Source organism: Talpa occidentalis, unplaced genomic scaffold, assembly GCF_014898055.3.
Source record: "Talpa occidentalis isolate TD23 unplaced genomic scaffold, MPIMG_talOcc4v2.1 talOcc4.9, whole genome shotgun sequence".
In the NCBI taxonomy this organism is placed as follows: domain Eukaryota; kingdom Metazoa; phylum Chordata; class Mammalia; order Eulipotyphla; family Talpidae; genus Talpa; species Talpa occidentalis.
The window spans coordinates 11,497,714-11,520,914 of record NW_023605305.1 but is presented as its reverse complement, the minus strand read 5'-3'; the positions used below and the strand labels follow the sequence as shown (position 1 = coordinate 11,520,914).

At 53.1% G+C, this 23,201-nt stretch overlaps 1 protein-coding gene across 4 annotated transcripts in view; it reads left to right on the top strand.

The window, feature by feature from the left end:
- ECE1 (endothelin converting enzyme 1) overlaps positions 1-20,841 on the top strand; it is a 95,174-nt gene extending 74,333 nt beyond the window's left edge. For all 4 annotated transcript variants that reach the window (XM_054691479.1, XM_054691477.1, XM_037499568.2 and 1 more), the window contains 11 exons: positions 859-1,001; positions 2,517-2,631; positions 5,713-5,823; positions 6,943-7,041; positions 7,464-7,541; positions 10,501-10,604; positions 13,257-13,367; positions 14,007-14,074; positions 15,158-15,348; positions 16,252-16,347; positions 16,895-20,841. In XM_054691479.1, the coding sequence (XP_054547454.1) occupies positions 859-1,001; positions 2,517-2,631; positions 5,713-5,823; positions 6,943-7,041; positions 7,464-7,541; positions 10,501-10,604; positions 13,257-13,367; positions 14,007-14,074; positions 15,158-15,348; positions 16,252-16,347; positions 16,895-17,071 (1,293 nt within the window). In that variant the 3' untranslated portion in view covers positions 17,072-20,841. The remainder of the gene's footprint in view (positions 1-858; positions 1,002-2,516; positions 2,632-5,712; positions 5,824-6,942; positions 7,042-7,463; positions 7,542-10,500; positions 10,605-13,256; positions 13,368-14,006; positions 14,075-15,157; positions 15,349-16,251; positions 16,348-16,894) is intronic.
- Positions 20,842-23,201: the final 2,360 nt, after the last annotated feature.

Genomic DNA, 23,201 nt, shown 5'->3' with positions numbered 1-23,201 from the left:
CTCATCCCACTGCAGGGCAGGCTCACTGGGCTGACGTCTCCCAGGCACACCTTTTCCCGACCCTGGATAGATTACAGTGGCCATGGTGGGACTGTTTACCCACATACATTCTCAGCTTTTCCTTTCCTACTGAAGGTTATCATCTTACCCTTGATATTCCAGACCCCATGCCTGAGAAAAATCACCCACGCGCCAAAGCAATTTACACATATGGCCGTCACTCTAGAATTTACCAATTGTATATAGAAGCTTGTTGATGTTGCTGAGACAAGTGTTGCATAAACAAGAGCTAACTCTTGTTTCATCCTCATACATAACCCTATGAGGTGGGATTCATTACGATGATGATTCCCACTTTTCCATTGAGACCCCAAGGCAATCAATTTACCCAAGATTATACAGTAAGAAAGCTGGAAAATGGCCCCAGACACTGAGCTGCAGGTTTTACACACTTGTATATTATAGGCGTGGCTGAGGCTTAGTTTCTTCATCACTAAGGTGGAGATTGCAGTCCCTGCCTGCTAGGTGTCATGAGGTCCAGTGGAGGGAAGACATGTGAGTCATTTGCAAAAGATCCTGGTGCAGGAAAGGCTTGTCCAAGGGTAGCTGTTGCTGCTGTCTGTGTTTGTTCTTAGTCTGTCCTAGTTCCATTTCAAGTTACAGTTTGCTGTTTGGTTCCTTGGAGTTCTAGCTACAGTATCTCTGACTAATGTCTCTTTAGACACCTGCGGTACCGTCAGTGTCAAGCTCTAGTGCAAGGATGGGAAAAAAGATGACACGTTTGGCAGAAGAAACCCCTGGAGACTGGGGCCTGGGAGACACAGCCCTGTCAGGTCACGCTGTCCTCTTCCCTTCCAGACCTTGGCCCCTGCCATCAACTGGTTGCCCTTCCTCAACACCATCTTCTACCCAGTGGAGATCAATGAGTCCGAGCCCATTGTTGTCTACGACAAAGAGTACCTTGGCCAGGTCTCCACCCTCATCAACAACACCGACAAGTGGTAAGGGACCCCCCAGGGCCCTGGTACTGGTCTCTCGCAGACATACCAGTGGATCACACACTACTGCCCTCCTCTCAGGCAGAACAGGTGGAGGCAGCGGATGACAGACTAACAGGAAAATGGGCCATGGGGCTGGCTTTTTATGAGAGGCAGCAGGGCACCCAGGTCACAGGTTCAAATCCTAGCTCCTCCTATCAGCTTTGTAGCCTTGGGCAAATTTCTTATTCTTACTAAGGTTCACTTCCTCGTGTGAAAGAAGGAGGCACAAATAGCACCTGCCATATAAGGTGGTTGTGAGAACTGAGTGAAATAATCCATGTGACGTATTGTATTTTAACATAGTGCCTGACCCAGAATGCGACCCAGTAAATGTTAGCTAATGTTTTTAGTTAATAAATGATAGGCTTTTTTTTTTTTTTAAAAGATTGATTTATTTATTTATACAAGCACTGGGTACAGTCAGAAGAGTGAGAGAATTCACCAGAGCCAGAGCAGGGAGAAGAACAGGCAGAAGGACTGAAGTACACTGCTGAGGGGAGCAGCGGGCGGCAGGAGAGGTCTGTGCGCCATGCGGGACCCTCACCGGTGGCCGGGGATTGAACCGGCGCTGCAGAGGCTGCAGGCAGCTTCACAACCCACTGTGCCACCAGGGGAGGCCCTATGATAGGCTTTTAAGTTTAAAAGATTTGTTGGGGAAATTTTTAAAGCTATAGGGAAAAAAATTTAATTACCCAAAACACTACCTTCAATCTCATTGGATGTTTATAGAAAGTCTATGTGTAAGGGATGTAGATTTTGTAATACATGGTTCTTATTCTGCTATCATTATGACTTGATATCTAGACTATTTTCCCTTGAACTTTATCATAAGCATTTTCTGCGTGTCACCTCAAACTCTCTGCAGACCTCATTTTTCATGGCTGCATAGTATTCCGTGGAATATACATATGCTTGTTTACTCACCTCCTCCCCCATTCTCACGCATTTAGATTGGTTCCAATTTAATGCTAGATGGTCACTGCAGTGGGCATTGCTTTGTGCTCAGGCAACTTCTTTGTAAAAGTAACAACAGCCACAGAGAGTTCTCTGTGCCTCAGAGTGGGGGTAATGAGAACTCTCCTCCATGGAGACCCTGGCCTGGCTGCCAAAGCTCCCTTCCTGCCCCTCCTGTTCTAGCCTCCCTTTCCCACCTCTGATCTTCTGACCAGGACACCTCCACACTGGGCAGCCCCCTCCCCATTCCAGCCCGGTACCGTATACCATCCAGGCTGCCACTGCTCTGCAACAAGCATGTACTGAGCACTTGTGGTGTACAAGTCATTACATTAGGCCCAGAGAGGGTTTCACCAGGACACCCAGGATCCCCCTAGATGAGCAGTAACCGGCCCAAAGGCAGCCCAGGAAAGGGCCTGAGATGGGAAGGCAAGGTCCAAGCACCCCTCAAGGTCAGTAGAAAACGTGCTGCAAGCTACAAGCTGCGGGCATTCCTGAGCCTGTGTGGTGTTCTTGCCCCAGCCTGCTGAACAACTACATGATCTGGAACCTGGTGCGGAAGACAAGTTCCTTCCTCGATCAGCGCTTTCAGGATGCCGATGAGAAGTTCATGGAAGTCATGTATGGGACTAAGAAGGTGAGTCTGTCCCTGTGCTTTCACATTCACTTGCTGAGCACCTGTTCTGTGCCAAGCCGTGGTTTGGGGTCTGCTGTGACCAGGGTACCCCCATCCAGGGCCATGAAGCTCATAGGATGGGTACATGATAGGCTGAGAATCACAGGGACCTCTATGGGAGTCACCCTGGTGTCCCTCGATGCACAGGAGGGGACCTAAGCCATCTGGGGAGGGGCAGAAGCTTCCAGGGGACTCTTTACAAAGAGTCAGCGATTTAGCTCATTGCCAGTCCAAGGTCTCACATCCCCTGAGAGACAGGCACAGTCACCCTCCTCCTTTTGCACAGGGCACCCCCAATAATACTACTTCCTCCCCATAAGCATGACAGACGCACAGCAGCAACTGGCTCATGGTGAGTTCACTGGCATCGTCGGGCCCCAGACCAAGTGGCCTCCACCACCCCTAAGTCTGCCCACCATGAGGGTGAGCTCATTCGGAGGCCCCAGGGCTCCAGGTCCCTGCCCCACCCTCCCCCAGGGAACCTGCTACCAGTGGGAAGCTCCTGAGCCAGCCACTTCCACCTTCTCCCCAAGCACGTGGCGGGTATGCTCCCATTCACGCAGCCAGACACCCGTGCCCAGGGTGGAATATGCAAGATGGATCTGTGCCCCCAGAGCCCAGGTGAGCTGAGCAGAAGATAGGTGCACCCACAGAACCAGGGCTCTGGGGGCAGCTGGGAGCTGCACCAGCTACAGAGCGGGAGGGGCGGGGGTGCCAAGCCCACCCAGCACACCCTGTTCTCCCCTACACCCCAGGACAGTGACCAGCAAACCCCCAGAGAACAGCAGTGCTGGCTCTAGCTGCTCCCTGTCCTCAAAGCCCCTCCCAGGCCCGGTGGAGCAGGGAACCAGATAAGGACTGGCACAGAATGCAGGATGTGGGCACCTGCCTCCAGCCCTGGGGTTCACCCTGGAAAAAGCTCTCCTTTCTCTCCCATCCTGTGTACACCATCTTTGACAGGAAAGGGACTGAGGGGGAGGGTGGCTGTGAACAAGCCCTGCTCCTGACCAGAGGGCTCCCCAGGGAGCCAGCCATCTGAGCCGCCCAGCCCCTTGGGTGGCAGAGGATGCGTCTGCCCAGCCCAGCTGACCCGCCTTCCTGCCACACCAACTTGGGAGCAGCCCTGGATGAGCCCCGGGGTCAGACACATGGCAACAAGTGGACTCTGACCCTGGAATGCCTGGTCTTCCCGGAACTTTAAACAGGAAGGATCTAGATGGTCAGGACCCAGACGCTATCACAGAGGCGGTGTGTGGGGCGGGCCTGCACCATCGCTTACCCACCCAGGTTCAGATGAGGACACGGAGGCTTTCCCAAGCCCCCCAGCCAAGAAGCAGCCAAACTTAGATTCAGTCCCAGTCTGGCTGACTACAGCTCTTCTGCATTTTCAGCTCTTCACAAGCAATAATGATCGTAATTCTAAAAGATATCATCAGTGTTTACCTTGTATAGGTGTTGGCTCACCGAGTTCCTACAACCGCTGCGTGTATTAGGAACTATTATCATCATCCCATTTTACAGATGAGGACACTGAGGCTCCGTGAGGGGAAGGGACTTGTTCAAAACACAGATCCAAAGTGGAGAGTGAGCTCAAAACCCACACCTCAGACTCTACAACCTGTACCCCAAACACTGTGCACCCCAGCCTCTGCTCTGCAGGAGCAAAAGTTAAAAATCAGCTTCCTGAGGCTGAGTTGATAGGGACTGAGGGGTTGGGGGCTGGGGAATGGGGAGATGTTGGTCAGTGGATACAGAGTTTCAGCTTTGCAAGATGAATAAATTCTGGACATTTGTTGCAAAGCAATGTGATTACACCCAGTACTGCTGAAGGGTGCTCTTAAAGGGGTTACCATGGTAAATCTTAGTATGTTTGACCACAGTGTAAGCAGATAGATTAGTAGATAGGTAGGCATATGAGTGGGTAGGTGGGTGGATGGAGCACGCTTCCCTGGACCCGGCTCAAAGTGCAGGGTGCTCAGCAGGTGCTGGGAGCTGGCAGGGCACAGGGAGGCCAGGGCAGGGGGCAGCTCTGTGTCAGGGCCCCTGGATTCCTCAGGGCCAGTGGGGTGAACCCCCACCATGGTGTTTCTAGGCCCAGGCCAGGTCCATCCACCTTGGTGCAGGTCCCGGTATGTCACCTTGTCTTTATACCTCTCTGCTTATCTGTTGTAAGGGAAAATCCCTGAGCTCGTCTCCCAGGACCCTCGAGAACACCTCCATTTGTGCAAATACTTTTAGTCTGTAAAGCTGGGGAGTATCCCATTGTGTAGTAGAGAGGATGAGCCCAGGACTTGAAGCCAGGAGATCTGAGCTGGAATGCTGCTGTAACCACACACTTAATGCTGCTGTAACCACGTCACTTAATTGCAGCAGCAGGCTGTCTTCCGTGTGTGGCAGAGGCTGCCTGGGTGGGAAGGAGCAGCGGGCAGGACGCCGCAGGGGCTCCGAGCCAAGCTCCGGGAGGCTGTGTCCTCAGGGCTCTTGGGCCAGGCCAAGAGCCTGGACGGACAGAAGCATTGAAGTCCTGAGTGTTGCTGGGGCAGGTCTCCCCTGGGACACTCTAACTGAACTGGGTCCTGCCTCCAAGGAAGGTTTCCTGCTGCTCGGAGGTAGACAAGGTCACACCCCACGGTTCTCAGGCACAGATGGATATAGGTAGGCCCAAGCAGGGATGAGAGTGTGGGCTGTGGGGCCAACGTGCCAGAGTTCCCGTCATGTCACAGCACTGCTCACTCTCTGTGGGGCCCTAGGCCAGCGACGGCCTGGCTGAGTGTTTCCTTGTCTGCCGAGGGCTGGTCACCCTGCCCCGCAGGCTCATTCTGACCTCTCAGCAGGATTCCAGTTATAAAGTGTGGGTGCAGAGCCTGGTGGCCGCCCGGTGCGGGAGGCGGCAGGGATGTCTGTGGCCTCTTGACTCTAAAATAACTGCCACTGGGTCAGGAAAGTTATCCCTAAAGTACTGGAAGGAAACGTGAGCCCAGCTTGACAGAGACTGGGAGGGAGGAGGCCTGGGAGGCGTAACCGCTCTCACTCGTCTTTCAGACCTGTCTTCCTCGCTGGAAGTTCTGCGTGAGTGACACAGAAAACAACCTGGGCTTTGCTCTGGGCCCCATGTTTGTCAAAGCGACCTTTGCCGAGGACAGCAAGAACATTGTAAGTGCATCCCCCTTGAACACAGGCCATGGTGTCACGCCCGCAACGTGGCGGCCACGCTCTGGACCAACTGTTGGCCAGGGCTCAGCTTTACTCCCAGGTCCTGGGATACTGGCAGTTACTTGTAACAGCTGCTGTTGTCAGGCGCCGGGCACTGTGTCTGGACTATCATTAGGCCTCACCCGAGAGCTGCAAGGGTGTCCCGCTGTCTCCGCCTTCTGGGGGTGCAGAGCAGGGTAAGGCTGGCAGAGCAGCTCCGAGTCCAGGGTGACATTGCTTACCCCACAGGTGACAGTCTGTCCTGGACAGGTAGAGGAGCAGCCAGGCCCCACCTCCAGCCCTGGATTCACCACCTCCTGGTTGGGTGATTGGGGCAGTAGTCGCCCCTTACCTGTAACTTGGGGGCCACAGGGAGAGATCAAATGAGATGCTATGGATATGGGGCACCAGACTGAACACAGGGCAGCTGTTCTATTATTGTTGGGTTTTAGTACTAATAGTATTTTCATGCATATTATTCATAGCCAAAGGTTAGCAAACTGAGACTCAAATCTCTTATGTGACAAACCCATGAGTGACTTATGCGGGGTCTGCTGGGGCCTGTCGCCATCAGCCCTCTGTAGTTTCTGCTCCGGGAGCTCCACCTCCAGGGCTGACTAGTCACCCTGGAGGGCAGCCCGAGCCCAGCATCTCTGAAGCTGCTCCTGAGTTTGCGTGCTCTAGGTTTCTGCTTTCAACCCACCAGAAAGAAATTCTGTGGCTCAATAAACCTGAGAAAGCCCATGTCTTCTAGCACTCTCGGGAAGAACCACAGTACATGTTCTGCATCACAGGCTGTGGGGAGGCCCCCTAAGAAAAGACTCACCCCGCGTTTCCTAAGCATGTTAGCCAGGGAGCCCTGTACATGAAGTCCAGCCCTGGCTTGCGGGGTACTGGTGCTCAGAAGAGCTGGGAGTGGGGACCACAGCTCTGACTGCCCGAGCCCAGCATCTGGAAACTGAGCCTTGGAAGCAAAGCCAAGTTTACTCTCCAGCCCGCCGGCCTCCTTGTGCGTGGGGGCCGTGGCGTGTAGGCAAGCCCCGTGCCCAGGCCTCACTGCCTCTGCACCTGCCTTCTCAGGCCAGCGAGATAATCCTGGAGATCAAGAAGGCATTTGAGGAGAGCCTGAGCAGCCTGAAGTGGATGGATGAAGACACTCGGAAATCAGCCAAGGAAAAGGTGAGGCTCGCCAGGGGCCTGAAGGGGGTGGCAGCAGGAACAGGTACAGGAGTGCGGATGGAGGAGATGCTGCCTCTGTCCCCTGAGCTCAGCACAGTGCTGTGCGGCTCTCAGGCTGGACTCAGGATGGAGGGACAGCCGTGAGCACGTGGCTGCATTAGTGGCCACGTGAGACCAAGCCAGTGTGAGTAGAAGGGCATGCGCAGCCTCGAACAGGGAGCAAAGGAGCTGATGATGCCAGTGGGTAGTGACCAGAGGAGGCTGCCCTTGCACAGTGACACTTAAGGCAGATCCAAAGTATCAGTCACAGTTAGATAGGAGGGGAATCTTTCCAGAAAGGCTGTGTGAAAGCCCTGAGGTAGGAGGACGCACATCCTGAGGGCATCACCTGGTACTCACTGTCCTCTGTCTCTCCTGTCCAGGCGGATGCAATCTACAACATGATAGGTTACCCCAACTTTATCATGGACCCCAAGGAACTCGATAAAGTGTTCAATGACGTAAGTGACTCCCAAACTGCCCACTTGCATCCCCAGATGCCTCTGCAGGTCCCACTTGGGAAAGGGCAGAGGCTGGGTCTGGATGGAGGCACCATGTGACTGTCAAGACTTTCAAGATGCTGTGCTAGGGTTTGGGTGTGGACCAGGCAGGAGGGGCATCCTCTCCTGGGCCAGCAGAAAGCCCTGCCTCCCTGAGCCACCACCATTTGATGTGCAAAAGTGGGTATCAGGGCCTCTCTGGTGGCGCAGGTGGTTGAGCACAGTGCTGTGAAGCTGTCCGCAGCCTCTGCAGCGCGGGCTCAATACCCTGCCAGCCAGGGAGATACCCACATGGCGCGGCAGACCTCTCCTGCCTTGCCCACTGCTCCCCTCAGCAATGTGTCAGTCAGTCTGCCTGTTCTGTTCCCCGCTCTGTCTCTGTTGAATCCTCTCACCCTCCTGCACATCTGGCCTGTGCCCCGGTTCTTGTATGCATAAATAAATAAATCTTTAAAAAAAAAAGAAGTGGGCACCAGAGCTGTGCCCCTATAGAAACAGTCAGCTCCATTTCATGAGTGGGAAATAGTCGGGGGTACCGGGTCCTGGAAGATGCAGAGAGAATGGGTGCACCTAAACATCAGGGCAGGATACATAGTGGGGCCCCTCGTATCTCCTCCTCCTTTACAGTTCCCAGAATTATGCCTCTCCATGGAATCCCCTGGTCCCCCATTTCCAGAGAAATCTGGACGTCTCATTTGGACCTTAAAATGCTAATGGGAGGGGGGCCTCCCTGGTGGCGCAGCGGTTGAGCGCTGGGTTGCGAAGCTGCCCGCGGCCTCTGCGGCGCCGGTTCGATCCCCGGCTGCTCCCCGGCCACCGGAGGAGGGTCCCACATGGTGCGCAGACCCCTCCTGCCGCCCGCTGCTCCCCTCAGCAGTGTACTTCGGTCCTTCTGCCTGCTCTGCTCCCCGCTCTGGCTCTGGTGAATTCTCTCACCCTCCCGCGCTTCTGACTGTACCCAGTGCATGTATAAACAAAACAAACAAACCAGCAAACAAATAAATAAAGCATGCCTCTATAAAAAAAAAAAAAAAAAAAAATGCTAATGGGAGGGCCTCCCTGGTGGCGCAGCATTTGAGCCCTGGGTTGCGAAGCTGCCCGCAGCCTCTGCAGCGCCGGTTCGATCCCCAGCTGCTCCCCGGCCACCAGAGGAGGGTCCCACATGGCGTGCAGACCTCTCCTGCCGCCTGCTGCTCCCCTCAGCAGTGTACTTCGGTCCTTCTGCCTGTTCTGTTCCCCGCTCTGGCTCTGGTGAATTCTTTCACCCTCCCACGCTTCTGACTGTACCCAGTGCTTGTATAAATAAATAAATCTTTTTAAAAAAAATGCTAATGGGAAAGAGGAAGCCTAAGTCCCAAATGCACTTTTGAGCTTAATTTGGGCAATAACAGTTATTCGGTGTCTCGTGGGGGAAGCTTCTGGCAACTCATTCCTTTAAGTGGATTGTTTCTCTGCCCCCAAAGATAAAAGTTTTATATCTTCTTGTGATTGCAGTTTGTGAATTCAGGCATTTTTGCAATTATAATAACCCCTCATCACGGGTTATATTTAAAACCTAAGAATGTCAAAATTACTTCTGAGAATATGGGATTCATTCCGCAGCCTTTTTTTCTTGAGAATAATTTGAGATGCTCCAGGGCGTCATGCTACAAGATCCAGGGGTCCAGGGGCTCCTGGAGACAGGCAGAGCCCACAGCCCGGGGTGCTGCCCCCAAGGGCCCATTAGCCAGAAAGCTCTGAAGAGATCTGAGGGGGGGGCCCCACAAGAGCGGGGAGGCTGGGCTGAGTGATGGGAAGGTGTGTGTAGATGCCAGTTTCAGAGGCAGATCCCAGCTTGACTGAAGAGATCTCAGCGTCACTTGATGAAGATGGCGCCTTCATTCATTCAATTCTAAGTTAAGACAAATTAGGTAAAAGTCACACTAGCCACGCTGGACATGCTTGGTCATGGTGTGGCAGGGTCTGACGTGCACTTGCAGGCCTGGCCTCTGCCCTCCATCATAGAGTTTCGCTGACGGTGCCAGGGGCACTTCCTGCCCAGGGCCTGTCACTGCAGAAGGGGTGTCCACAGCCCAAGACATGATGAGGTGTTGAGTGGTCCTGGGTGAGGCTCTTAATGACTCTCTAAGTGGACTTTAGGGTTCTTAACATAAAGGGGGAGCATGTCAGGCCCTAGAGGGTCCCAGCCTGCAGCCCCGAGCCCTCCATTTAGACTCTGTCCCATAAACTGATCCTTCATCTTACAGGGTCTCAATTTTTTTTATTTTATTTATTTATTTATTTAAGATTTATTTATTTATACATGCACTGGGTACAGTCAGAAGCGCGGGAGGGTGAGAGAATTCACCAGAGCCAGAGCGGGGAGCAGAGCAGGCAGAAGGACCGAAGTACGCTGCTGAGGGGAGCAGCGGGCGGCAGGAGAGGTCTGCGCGCCATGTGGGACCCGCCTTCGGTGGCCCGGGAGCAGCCAGGGATCGAACCGGCGCCGCAGAGGCTGCAGGCAGCTTCGCAACCCAGCGCTCAACCGCTGTGCCACCGGGGAGGCCTGGTCTCAATTTTTTTTAAAGATTGATTTATTTATGCATACAAGAACTGGGGTACAGGCTAGAGGTGTTGGAGGGTGAGAGGATTCACCAGAGACACAGTGGGGAACATAACAGGTAGATCTACTAAAATACAGATCTACCAAGGGGAGCAGCAGGCAAAACAGGAGAGGTCTGCTGTGCCATGTGGGTAGCTCCCTGGCCTGGGATTGAACTCATGCTGCAGTGACTGCTGATAGCTTCATTGTGCTGAGACTTAACCCCTTGCACCACCAGGGAGGCCCACGCGGGGTCTCAATTTTAAAAGGGTCTTGCAACCGTGCATCCGAGGTGCATCCAGGTTGGGCTGTGATGATGGACTTTGCTCTCTTGTCCAGTACACCGCAGTCCCGGACCTCTACTTTGAGAATGCCATGCGGTTTTTCAACTTCTCCTGGAGGGTCACTGCTGACCAGCTCCGGAAAGCTCCCAACAGAGACCAGTGAGTTCACGGGTTGTCCTTGGGGGGGTGGGGGTGAGGGGGAACGGTGGCTGTGGGCACGCATTGCCTGGGGTGAGCTTCCCTTCTGGCTGCACTTAACCCTAGTTAATGGAACAGGCAGGTGGGCCTCCGAGGCGTGGGTGCGTTGTCCCACTTTTCAGGTGGAGAAACGGGTACCCAGGAAGTGTTGTCCAGCCGAGAGCTGGGATCAGCCCGGAGGTGACTCCCGCCTCCTGCCTGTTGGCAGAGTTGAGGGGCCTGGCATCACATCCCAGCTCTGAATCTCCAGACTTTGCTTTCTTATCTTAGAGAGGCCAGAGGAGCTGGTTCTTGGGTGGTTGTGACAATCAAATGTGAGTACTTCCTGGGAGTGTCCAGCAGAGCAGGCCCTCAGCCAGGCCTGGCTTCCTCTGAGTCCTCACTCACACATGGTGGCTTCTCAGGGGCAGCTCCCCAACAAAGGCTTGGGGAAGGTTCTGGATGGGCCCTCACACCTCATTGCATACCAAAACCCTCAGGAATTTATTTTTAAATAGAACATCCTAGCCTTGTACCCCAGACCTTCTTACTAAGAACAATCTGGATTGAAACCTACTATCAGTTGCTTAAGTCTCCTCAGAAAACTCAGATATAATCACCCCAGGATTAGTCCCCAGACTGAGTCCCTCTCCTAAAGTAGTTTGCAGAAATCTTGCCAAGAGGTGAAGCAACTTCTCTTTGCCTCTGGCGCCCCCTCATGGACAACAGAGTTTGAACATGTCTGTTTTCTCATAATTTCTGTCTTCTTCCAGATTACCCCTAATGCATAAAAAGTGGTCTTTCATCTCTAAAATATGGTATAGACACTGCCTCAGTGTTTCAGGCTTATCTGGAGTCTTTTAATTTAGCTTAAATTTTTTAATTTAGATTTTGCTTCCTGCCCTTTAATGTATCTTGATTATTATTTTTTTAAAGATTAATTTATTTATTTATACAAGCACTGGGCACAGTCAGAAGCACGGGAGGGTGAGAGAATTCACCAGAGCCAGAGGGGAGAGCAAAGCAGGCAGACTGAGGAAGTACACTGCTGATGGGGAGCAGTGGGTGGCAGGAGAGATCTGCACGCCATGTGGGAACCCTCGCCTGGCGGTCGGGGATCGAACCGGCGCTGTAGAGGCTGTGGGCAGCTTCGCAACCCAGTGCTCAACCGCTGCGCCACCAGGGAGGCCCTTGATTTTTTTTTTTGTAAATATTTGTTTATGCATACAAGAACTGGGTACAGGCCAGGATGGGAGGATTCACCAGAGACAGAGTGGGGAACAGAACAGGCAGATGGACCAAAGTACGCTGCTGAGGGGACCAGCGGGCAAGACAGGGGAGGTCTGCTACGCCATGTGGGTAACTCCCTGGCTGGGGATCAAACTCGTGCTGCAGTGGACGTGGATTGCTTCATAGGTTGTGCCTTAACCCCTTGTGCCACCAGGGAGGCCCGTGTATCTTGATTATTATTTGACGATTTGAATGTATAGAAATTATTTGACTATAAATATGACCATTTAAATGTCTCTATCTTTTCAAGGCTCCAGGCAACCCTTAACACTTCTCTGTTGACTCATCAGGAGACACCAAGAGCTGTCCTATGCTCTTGGTGAAAACATCCTTCTGTCTCGCCCCACTCCTAACCAACCATTTCCCTCCACACCACGCAGTCCCCAAAGAGGCCAAACACACTACTGCCACGCGCCAGCAGTTTCAAACTCTGCTCTCAGGACTCTCTTAAAAAAGTGACTGGACTCCAAGAGCTTCCTTGCTTGCATGGCTCTATCAATTTTTATGAAAAATAACTCTTTTTTAAGTTTAGTGAGGGATGCTTTGTTGACTTTTGCAAATATCTTTAATGTCTGGCTTAACAGAAGCCAGCTGGGTCCCCACATCTGCTTCTGCAAGCTGTCGCAAGCTGTTGTTTTGAAATATATAATGACAATCACACAGATAAGCAGTTGAAAAGCGGGAGCTGTTTGAATAGTTTTTTCTGGTGCTTGTGTACATTCTTTGTTGATATTATACCCAAACTCAACAGGTGTGGTCTCTTAAAGGTTCATCACAACATGGAAATGGAAAATGTCCCCATGAACTTTTCACCCTCTGTTCCACTAAAATCCAGGGGTCTGTCTTAGACTTTTAATGAGTCTCTTACCCACACATGATCTTGTAGCTCATATACCTGTACTTTGAGATTAGTGGTTTCCGGAGTTTTAAGGATCTCCTAGATAGTGATGCTTTCATGTAATATATATTTTTTATTTTATTTTATTATTATTTTTTTTTTGCATAGAAGAACTGGGGTATAGGCCAGAGATGCTGGGGGTGAGAGGATTCACCAGAGACAGAGTGGGGAGCAGAATAGGCAGATCTACTGAAATACACTGCTGAGGGGAGCAGCGGGTGAGACAGGAGAGGTCTGCTGCACCATGTAGGTAATGCCCTGGCCAGCTGCTGAGAATCAAACTCATGCTGCAGTGGCTGCCGATAACTTGAGAGCGCTGTCTTTAACCCCTGTGCCACCAGGGAGGCCCAGGGAGTGTACTTTTTAAGGCTCTGGGTACCCTCAGCTGGGCTGCCTGCCTGCCTCCCCTCTGCTGGGCCTGGGCCTTCACTGTCTGCTCTTTGCAGGTGGAGCATGACCCCGCCCATGGTGAACGCTTACTACTCACCCACCAAGAATGAGATTGTGTTTCCAGCCGGGATCCTGCAGGCACCATTCTACACCCGCTCCTCACCCAAGTAGGATGCCTCTGCTCTTCGTCTGCCGTGACCCCGCCTCCCGCACCAGCCTTGCAGCCCAGGGCTGACAACACCATCAAGTCTGTCTTTGAGCCACTCTCTGCCCCACTGAGCCAGCTAACTCGGGACTTGCAGAGAAGCTGCAGGGGGAGCAAAGCCCTGTGCTCCCCTGCAGGGTCTCCTGGGCCTGGCAGCCCCGGTGTGCCGGGCACCTTGGGGCATGGTGGCTTCAGGAGCCCCTATAGGGGGCTTCTCTAACTTGCCATAGCTGGCAAGTTGGGAAGGGTGAGGACACCATCTCAGAAAGGATATCCACCCATCCCTGGCTTTGAATCCCAGGCTTGCCACTTGCTGTTTGCATGGCCCTTGAGATTGAGCCATTCATTCCTTGCCCCGGTTTGCTCATTTGGGAGTCAGTCACTAACGCCTGACTTTGGAGAGGCGCAAAGAGGACTGTGCAGCCGTGTGGAGCATCCAGCACGGCACGGGCATCTGGTGGGCACAGATGGACCGCAGCCGGCTCACGGCCTCTGGCCAACCTCAGGGGCCACGTCCCACAGGGTGCTCCGGGCTGTGCTGTGTCTCCCGCCGGGAAGCGGGGGTCTGCATCATCACTCTCCCTTCGTGTCCTCCCGCCAGGGCCTTAAACTTCGGTGGCATTGGTGTCGTCGTGGGCCATGAGCTGACTCATGCTTTTGATGATCAAGGTACGGATTCCTGAGGCGCCCTACAGACAGGGCCCGTGTGCTCCCTGTTCCCAGTGCTTCTGCTTTGGCTCCCTTCACTTCCAAGGTCTTAGCCTTGGAGACAGATGGAGCTGGAGCCTGACCCTGGCTCTGCCCCTGTGTAAACGTTAGCAAGTCCCAGCACTTCCCCAAGCCTCCTCTTCCTTGCTGTAAAACAGGCTTGATGATCCCAGCCCACGGGCGGCTCTGAGGCCTGTGTCACACAGTGCCATCCCTGTTCCTGGAAGGGGCCTGGTACCCAGGGGTGGTATCACCTGTGGGTGCTACATCAGTGGTCAGCAGGTCCATGCTTTTTTCTTCCACTTTTTTTTTTTTTAATAGAGGCATTTTTTTTTTTTTATTTGTTTGTTTTTTGTTTATACATGCACTGGGTACAGTCAGAAGCGCGGGAGGGTGAGAGAATTCACCAGAGCCAGAGTGGGGAGCAGAGCAGGCAGAAGGACCGAAGCACACTGCTGAGGGGAGCAGTGGGCGGCAGGAGAGGTCTGTGCGCCATGTGGGACCCTCCTCCGGTGGCTGGGGAGCAGCCGGGGATCGAACCGGCGCCGCAGAGGCTGCGTGCAGCTTTGCAACCCAGCGCTCTACCGCTGCGCCACCGGGGAGGCCCTTTTTTCCTCCACTTTTGAGGAGCTGAAGTCAGCTCCCTCACCAATTAACCTCCAGAAGCATCCTCTTGCCTCTTGCGTGGGGGTCCCCAAGGCCAGGAAGGAAGAGGTGGGACTTCAGAGGGTAGGGCCTGCGACCCTAAGCACTCCCAGCTGCAGTTACCCCCCTGGACCAGCCTGGACAATGAATCAGCCTTGTCCGGACCGGAACATGCTGCCCCTTTGCTACATCACAGGCCTCCAGCCAAGCCCCTGCCCCCTCCCCCACCAGCCAACTGCCCCAGCTCCTTTAATGCCAAGACCAGCATGGCCTCCCTGCGCTGGTTGGTAGATGTGTGGCTGGACAGGCACGCCCAGCCCCACCAGGAGAAGCACCAGCAGCAGCAGCCCTCTCTGCCTCTTCCTCCCCTTGACTTTCCGCTTCCCTCTGACCCTGCAGGCCGAGAGTATGACAAGGACGGGAACCTTCGGCCCTGGTGGAAGAACTCGTCCGTGGAGGCGTTCAAGCAGCAGACAGAGTGCATGGTGGAGCAGTACAGCAACTACAGCGTGAACGGGGAGCCGGTGAACGGCCGGCACACGCTGGGGGAGAACATCGCCGACAACGGGGGCCTCAAGGCGGCCTACCGGGTGGGTCCGCCCCTGCATGTCCACCTGTGTGTGCTCAGTGAAGAGCTTGGGCTTTATTCTGATTACAGTGGGCACAGCAGGGTTTTTAAATAGAAGAATGACCTGATCCAATTGACCCTTTTCATACTGGAGCCAGCAAACCTGCAGCCTGAGGACTAGCTCCAGCCCTTGGCCTGTTTTGTCTGTGCAGATCTGGCTGGGATGTGGCCAGGCCTGCTGTCTGTGCCTGCTTTCCCATGACGCTGGCAGAACTGAGTAGTTGCAACAGAAACTTTGGCCTCCAGAGCTGAAAATATTTGCTGTCGGGCCCTTTACAGGAAAGTGTGCCATCCTGCTTTGTGAGGATGAGTTAGGTTGCTCTGTTGGGAGGGAACTGGACGTGGCCTGGTGAAGGAGACTAGTTGGAGAGCTTCAGTGAGGTCATCCAGGCAACAGACAAAGAGTGAGACCTGGTCCAATGCGGGGTGTGATTTGATTGAGAGAGAAAAGTCAAAGGGGAGTTCCGGGTTTGGGCCTGAGTAACGAGGTGGTTGGTGGTGCCATTTACTGTGATGGGGCGAGCGTGTGAGTGTATGTGTGTATAAGTGTTAAGTGTGTATTTAATCTGTAGTCCTGCTTGTGCCGTGTTAAATTTGAGATGCCTCTTGGATGTCCAGCTATGACAGCTGAATGTACAAACTGAGGCGGAGTCTGGAGCTGAAAGCATGCATTGGGGGCGAGTGGCGTGTAGATGGTGCTGAAAGCCATAGGCTTCAATGCCCCCCTCTTCAGGAGGAGTGCAGAGAGTACAGAGAAGCTCAGGCCCAGGTCCAGAGCACTCCCAGACCTCCCACTCCAGACCCTCTGTCCCCGCTGCTTGCTTCTGCATCAAGGGGTCCTGAGCGTCCTTTGCTGTCCCCCCAGGCCTACCAGAACTGGGTGAAGAAGAATGGTGCCGAGCAGACCTTGCCCACCCTGGGCCTCACCAACAACCAGCTCTTCTTCCTTGGGTTTGCACAGGTGAGTTCATTAGGAAAAATGCCAGGCTCCAGCACATTCTGCCGTCGTACTGTCCCAGGAGCGGGATTGTTGTTAGAAGCATCCCTGCATCAGGTAGATGAGAGGACAAGGTGATACAAAGGGTGTTCCAGAAAGTTCTTTAACTCAAGATGCTCCAGGTTGTCCCTCAGGTGGGCATTCAGCTTCTAGCCTTCGCTTGGCCCCAGAGCCTCCGGGCTATTAGACCGTCTGTTCTGCCCAGGAGATGAGTGATCTGAACTCAATCTGAGCTTTTAAACTGGTTTGGGGGCAGAAGCCCCTGTTCAGGTGAAATCTAACGTGAGTGCCAGGGGCATAGCCATGCTGCTCTGGCTGAAGGAGCCCAGTTGGAGGTAACGCTGCGGAGGCTGCAGTAAGGGAGGACCCCCCGCCATCTTCCTTACACACTTGGCAGACCCTGGGGGTCCTAGGGTGGGGGGCTCATTCTCCAGCAGCCGTGGATGAGACCAGTCTGGTGGCCTCAGGTGCCTGCAGTGACACCAGACTCTCCCTTGTCGCCCTCACCAAGGTCTGGTGCTCTGTCCGCACGCCTGAGAGCTCCCACGAAGGCCTTATCACCGATCCCCACAGCCCTTCCCGCTTCCGCGTCATCGGCTCCATCTCCAACTCCAGGGAGTTCTCAGAACATTTCCACTGCCCGCTCGGCTCCCCCATGAACCCCCAACACAAGTGTGAAGTCTGGTGAGGGGCGAAAGACCGAGAGCCAAGACGGAGGGGGGGAGGGATGCGGACGAGCCCCAGGGTGCCCCCTCCATCCGGCATCCAGGGCGTGGCCCCGCCCTTGGCCGCCCCGGCCTTCTTCCCCGCGCTGGAGGCCCTTCAGCTGAGCCTGCGGTATGTTCTCAACACAGTCCGAGATTTGCTCCCCCGTGAAGACCCTGTCATCCAGGCACACATGCGTCAACTCGACGGGCATTTGGGTGTCAAGCCGGTTGTCACAGGCCTGGGCCCCTTGCTGACAAGGGCAGCGGGACAGTCTCCCCAGCCCACATCTGCGCCAGATGCACCACAAACACCACTGTGTCAAATGCTTTAAAGATATATTTTTGGGGAAACTATTTTTTAAACATTGTGGAAAACACTGGAAGTCTTCAGGGAAATAATGCATTTAAAACACTTTTTTTTTGAGGAAAGGATTGGTATATTTATTATGTTCTGTTTTTCTAAAGAACCTGTGGACAAGAGAAGCCCCCCGATTCGCCCCTCTCTCTCCCTTATTGCAAGCGACCCCCAGCTCCTGAGCAGGGCCCCAAATACAGAAAATGCTGTTTCAGCACCAGCACCGCTGTCACCTGGTGCGGAGGAGAGGCGGGGGGTGGGGGGGACACGCTTGCATCTCGCACCTTGCCTGCCTGTCACCAGCCCAGCAGTGGGAACCACAGCAAGAAAGGTGTGGTCCTCAAGTCACAGCAATGGGGACTGGTGGCTGCGGCAGGTCGGGGCCCTCAAACCTAGATTGGGGTGCCTGGGCACCCTGGATTTAGACCCCAGGGCCCTGCCAGGCTGAGACTGTCCCCCATCAGATGCACCCTCTGTGCTGTAGGTGCCCCTCTTCTTTTGGTCACCCCACATCTGTCCAGGGGCTGTTGCCTCGCTGCAGCAATCCCCCCATCCTAGCCTTGGGGTCTGTCTTGCCAACCCTCTCCTACAGCGGAAGGAGAAGAGAAAACCTCTCACGTCACACAGAATCCAAACCCTCCCACTGAGCTCCATCCTTCACACCGGTGTGGGCCCGGCTCCCAGGGCCACACCAGCCCTGCCCTTGACCTCTAGTGCCTTATCCAGGGCTGTGGCCCTGGGCTCACCCCAAGGAGACAGTTCCCACTGCCAGGGGCCCCCTGGGCCTCCTCGTTGCAGCCCCCAAGTGACCTGACTGGAACTCAAGGCCATACCCCCTGCTCCCAGTGCCCACGTGAGCCCACGCTCCCCTCCCAGCAGCTCAGAAGCACCGTCCTGCAGGTTAGTAGCACTGAGGTCAGGAGTCTGCAGAGCCTTTGAACTTCCCTGGCTTCATCCCTCCTCAGCCCCTTGAGTTGAATCAAGACATTCCTGTTATTGGGGGATGCTTCCAGCCATAGAAGGCTACAAGGGGTAGCATCCCCCAATCTTAGCAGTGAGACCTGTGGAGTCTGGACAGCAGTGTCGCCCCCTCCTTGATGCCACAGGTTCTCCCCACAGCAGGTTTAGGAGTGTCCCCAGGTGGAGCTAATCATAGCCCCCTCTGGTCCTCTGGGGAAGCAGTACCTGTGACAGGTGCCACCAGTGCCCACCATGGTGGGCCAGTTCTAGGCTCCTATGGGGCAGTCGCCTTGCCCAGGAAGCAGGACCCTCTGTGCCCAAGAACAGCAGATAGCTCAGGGATAGCCTTGGCACCTGGCCCCAGAGCTGGGGAGGGGGTTCCAGGTGAGGCCCCGATCCCCACAGGCCTCCAGAGGAAAGGAGACACAGGAGCCGGAGGAGGAGCTAGAGTCACAGGCACCTGCCTCTCAAAAGGCTTCCCTGGCACCCTCCTGCCCCACCTCCCACCCCTCCTCTTCCACCTTCCTCCCTGCTGGCTGCCCCCGTGGACAGACTAGGTCTTGGAGATCATCTGTGGGCACGTGCACTAAGACCCCCTGCCGGGAGCAAGTGTCCTGGGGCCGCCTCAGCCGGAGGGAAGGAAACTGCCCTCTGCTTCCTGGTGTTCTGGAAAGGCAGGGGCAGGAGGCGAGGAGGCCCAGCAGGGACAGAAGAAAGGAAGCACCCCTACTCCCCTCCCCCACAAGAATTTCAGAAAAGGCTAAGGTGGAGGGGCAGCTGCCCTCAGAAAGCCCCTCCCTTGGGCCAGAGACCCACAGGCTGTCTTCTCTGCTGGTACATGGACATGGGGTTTGGAGCTGGGATCTGGTTTTGTATGATTATGTCTCGTGCTACTGTAGTTTGGTGTGGCACTATTGTAATTGAAATAAAGTACTTGTACAAGAGCCGTGTGACTAAGGGTGTCCTCTGGGGTAAGGGCCCTTTCTGAGAAAACTGTAACACTTTGCCTTCATAATAGAGGCTTGGATCGATGCAGATACATGCCCTGGTCAGAGATGGAGAGGTTTCATATGTCAGTTCTCCCAAATCTATCATTCCAGTGTACACTCCACCAAAATTCCAAGGTAATTCTTCGTGAAACTTTATAAACTGATTCACACGGAAGAGAAAATCCAAGACCGGGCCTCCCTGGTGGCGCAAGGGGTTGAGACGCAACCTACGAAGCTGTCCACAGCCTCTGCAGCACAAGTTCGATCCCTGGCCTGCCAGGGAGCTGACCCACATGGCACGGCAGACCTCTCCTGTCTTGACCATTGCTCCCCTCAGCAGTGCATTTCAGTCGATCTGCTCCCCACTCCGTCTCTGGTGAATCCTCTCAACCCCACCCCTCTGGCCTGTACCCCAGTTCTTGTATATATGTATACCTCTAAATAAATCTTTAAAATAAATAAATAAATATCTGAAGCTGGAAAAAAGGGGGAACATGAAAGATTATGAGAAACAAATGAGAAATAAGAAAATCTGGTCTCCCTCCCTCCACACCAGAAGGGAGGTTGAATGGGGCACCAGGACAGGCAGCAGAGGGCGCTCGTGAGTGGAGTCCCGGCCATGACTGAATACAGCACTAGAAAAAGGCAGCACATCATTAAAAATGCCTGTCCAGAAAGAAAGAAAAGAGCGAGGGGGGGAGAAGAGAGGGAAATGCAAATCAGGGCATTTCAATTGATAAGAATTCTCTTCCCCAAATCACCTGGCAAGCTGAAGAAAACTAACACGATACTCCAAACTGAATGAAATATCCTCAATAAGCATTTGGGGATATGAAAAAACTCAAATCAGGAAAAAAAAAAACCAGTAACAGAAAAAGATCCCCCAAAAGGAAGAAATGAATTGAGACTTCATCTCAGAGAAGAAAATAAAATCAAATCATACATGAAAATTAAGTTAAAAGGTGACTGACAGAAAATAGATTCTAATGAAAAATGAATACCAAACTGCAGTGGGGGGTGTTGGAGGAAGGAAAAGAAACCAAGCCAGGGATACTATTTGGAATCTTCAGATATTTAAAGCTACAGAAAAACGGATTTGAATGTGCCAGAGCTCAGGGACCACAAAGGTGCCTGCCCTTCCTGAGGAACCCAGTGTGGAGGAGCTTGATCTCACTAAGAGACAGACAGTTTTAAAAGGACTGTTAGGCCCTCCCTAGTGGTGCAGGGGTTAAAGACTCAGCACTAGCAAGCTATGGCCAGCCACTGCAGCATGAGTTTGATCCCTGGCCAGGGAGGTCACCCACATGGCGCAGCAGACCTCTCCTGTCTCACCCACTGCTCCCCTCAGCAGTGTATTTCAGTGGATCCTCCTGTTCTGCTCCCCACTCTCTCTCTGGAGAATCCTCACACACCCCAAACCTCTGGCCTGTACCCCAGTTCTTGTATGCATATATAAAAATAAATCTTAAAAAACAAAAAGAATAGTGTCTGACATATACTTAGTAACTATCAAGGGTTTTGTTTTATTGATTCCTTTACTCATTTATTCAACAAATCTTGAAGCCCTACTATGTGGCAGACACCGGAGGATTAGCATTCACTGAGCGGGGTTCTTGTTAGCTATCAAGAAAGGCAGTTACTAGACAAGAAATTGCGATTGTAAAGAACATTCTAACCCTGGAAATTCAGGGGAATGTGAAAGTATGTCTCTGAGGAAGAGACATACTGCCTGCTCTGCTCCCCGCTCTGGCTCTGGTGAATTCTGTCACCCTCCCGCGCTTCTGACTGTACCCAGTGCTTGTATTAATTAATTAATTAATTTTTAAAAAATGTGGTTTATCCTCCAGGATAAACTATTGGGAAGTTATTGGGGAGTATAAGCCAAGGATTGATCACCATCTTGGCTGTACAGAGAATGGATTGGAGTGAAAGTGGGGAGACCTCAAGACACGGGGAAAAAAGGAGGGACATGGCACATCCAGGGCAGCAGGGAACCCTGTGTGCCATTTCCATTTCCTTCTAGAACAAAAACCTGATTCTGGAGAAGGGTTTGCTATTGGAGACGCTTCAACCAAGCTGCTGCGTGCTATTTTAAGATATGACCATGAGAGGGCAGAAAACCCTAAAGAGATGCTGGGACTCAGAGTGGGTCGGCTTCTGGGACTGCCCCGGCCCACAAAGACAGCTGAAGGGTCAACTCCCTTTACCCAGCAAACGGCTGCTGTGGGCTGATAGGAGTCAGCCTTCAGTTCCTTTGGGTTTTGTTAAAAAGCAGTGGATAAACTGAAGCAATCCTGGACTGGGAACCCAAAAATGTTATTTCTAGACCACTTTCTGCAGCTTCCTGATGGGCAAGTCACCCCTACTCCACCATGTGGCCCAGACCCGGCCATTTCAGAGAGGACCTGGTGGGCAATTTGGGTTTAATCCCCATTCCAGCAACAAATCAGCTGTGTCACCTTGGTCCAGGGACCTCGCCTCTCAGCGTCCTCAATGCTCTTCAACAGGGATTTCTTGCAGGGTTGCAAATTATGAGATAACGTCTGTAAATATTTAGCACCATGGCTGGCGTGTAATAATTGCTCCATATGTTTATTATTCAGACAGAAATTTGACTCACATTCATTATGTGCTTATTTAATGAATCGCTGGGAGTAGTTCTCTGTTAATAATTCCTTTTGTGGGGCCTCCCTGGTGGCGCAGCGGTTGAGCGCTGGGTTGCGAAGCTGCCCCCGCGGCCTCTGCGGCGCCAGTTCGATCCCCGGCTGCTCCCCGGCCACCAGAGGAGGGTCCCACAAGGCGCACAGACCTCTCCTGCCGCCCGCTGCTCCCCTCAGCAGTGTACTCCGGTCCTTCTGCCTGCTCTGCTCCCCACTCTGGCTCTGGTGAATTCTCTCACCCTCCCGCGCTTCTGACTGTACCCAGTGCTTGTATAAACAAACAAACAAACAAACAAATAAATAAATAAACATGCCTCTAAAAAAAATAATAATAATTCCTTTTGTGGTTTACAGCAAGTTTCCATCCCATACCTGAGCCTCAGTTTCTCCAACTGAAAATGAGGGCTTGGATTTGATAGGCTATTCACTACCCAATGCTCAGCCCTTCCAGCTGCTTTTTTTTTTTTTTTTAATAGAGGCATGTTTTTTTATTTATTTATTTATTATATTTGTTTGTTTGTTTTGTTTATACATGCACTGCACTGAGTACAGTCAGAAGCGCGGGAGGGTAGAATTCACCAGAGCCAGAGCGGGGAGCAGAGCAGGCAGAAGGACCGAAGTACACTGCTGAGGGGAGCAGCGGGCGGCAGGAGAGGTCTGCGCACCATGTGGGACCCTCCTCCGGTGGCCGGGGAGCAGCCAGGGATCGAACCGGCGCCGCAGAGGCCGCGGGCAGCTTCGCAACCCAGCGCTCAACCGCTGCGCCACCGGAGAGGCCCCCCTTCCAGCTGCTTTTACCTCTCCCACCCCAACACTCTTCCCTCCTTTCTCCTGTTTGCCATCATTTATTCATTCAGCCAACAATTATTTATTGAGTGTCTACTTTAGTCCAGGTGCAGGAAACAAAACAGACCCACATCAAAACAGGTGTGCCTCGCTGCGAGCCAGCCCCTTGGAAGCGTGTTTGTTCAAAACCTTCTTTGTTCTCTCTTCCAGCAAGCAATCCTTGCAGGTTATTTCATGTTTGGAATGGGAAAAATTGTGCCAAGAGTTTATTTCTGTGCATCTCTGGGTGGCTGTGCACACATACACATTTATATATAACATTCGCAGCAGCGTTGTCATGGGAACTGGTTTTTGGTGTCTC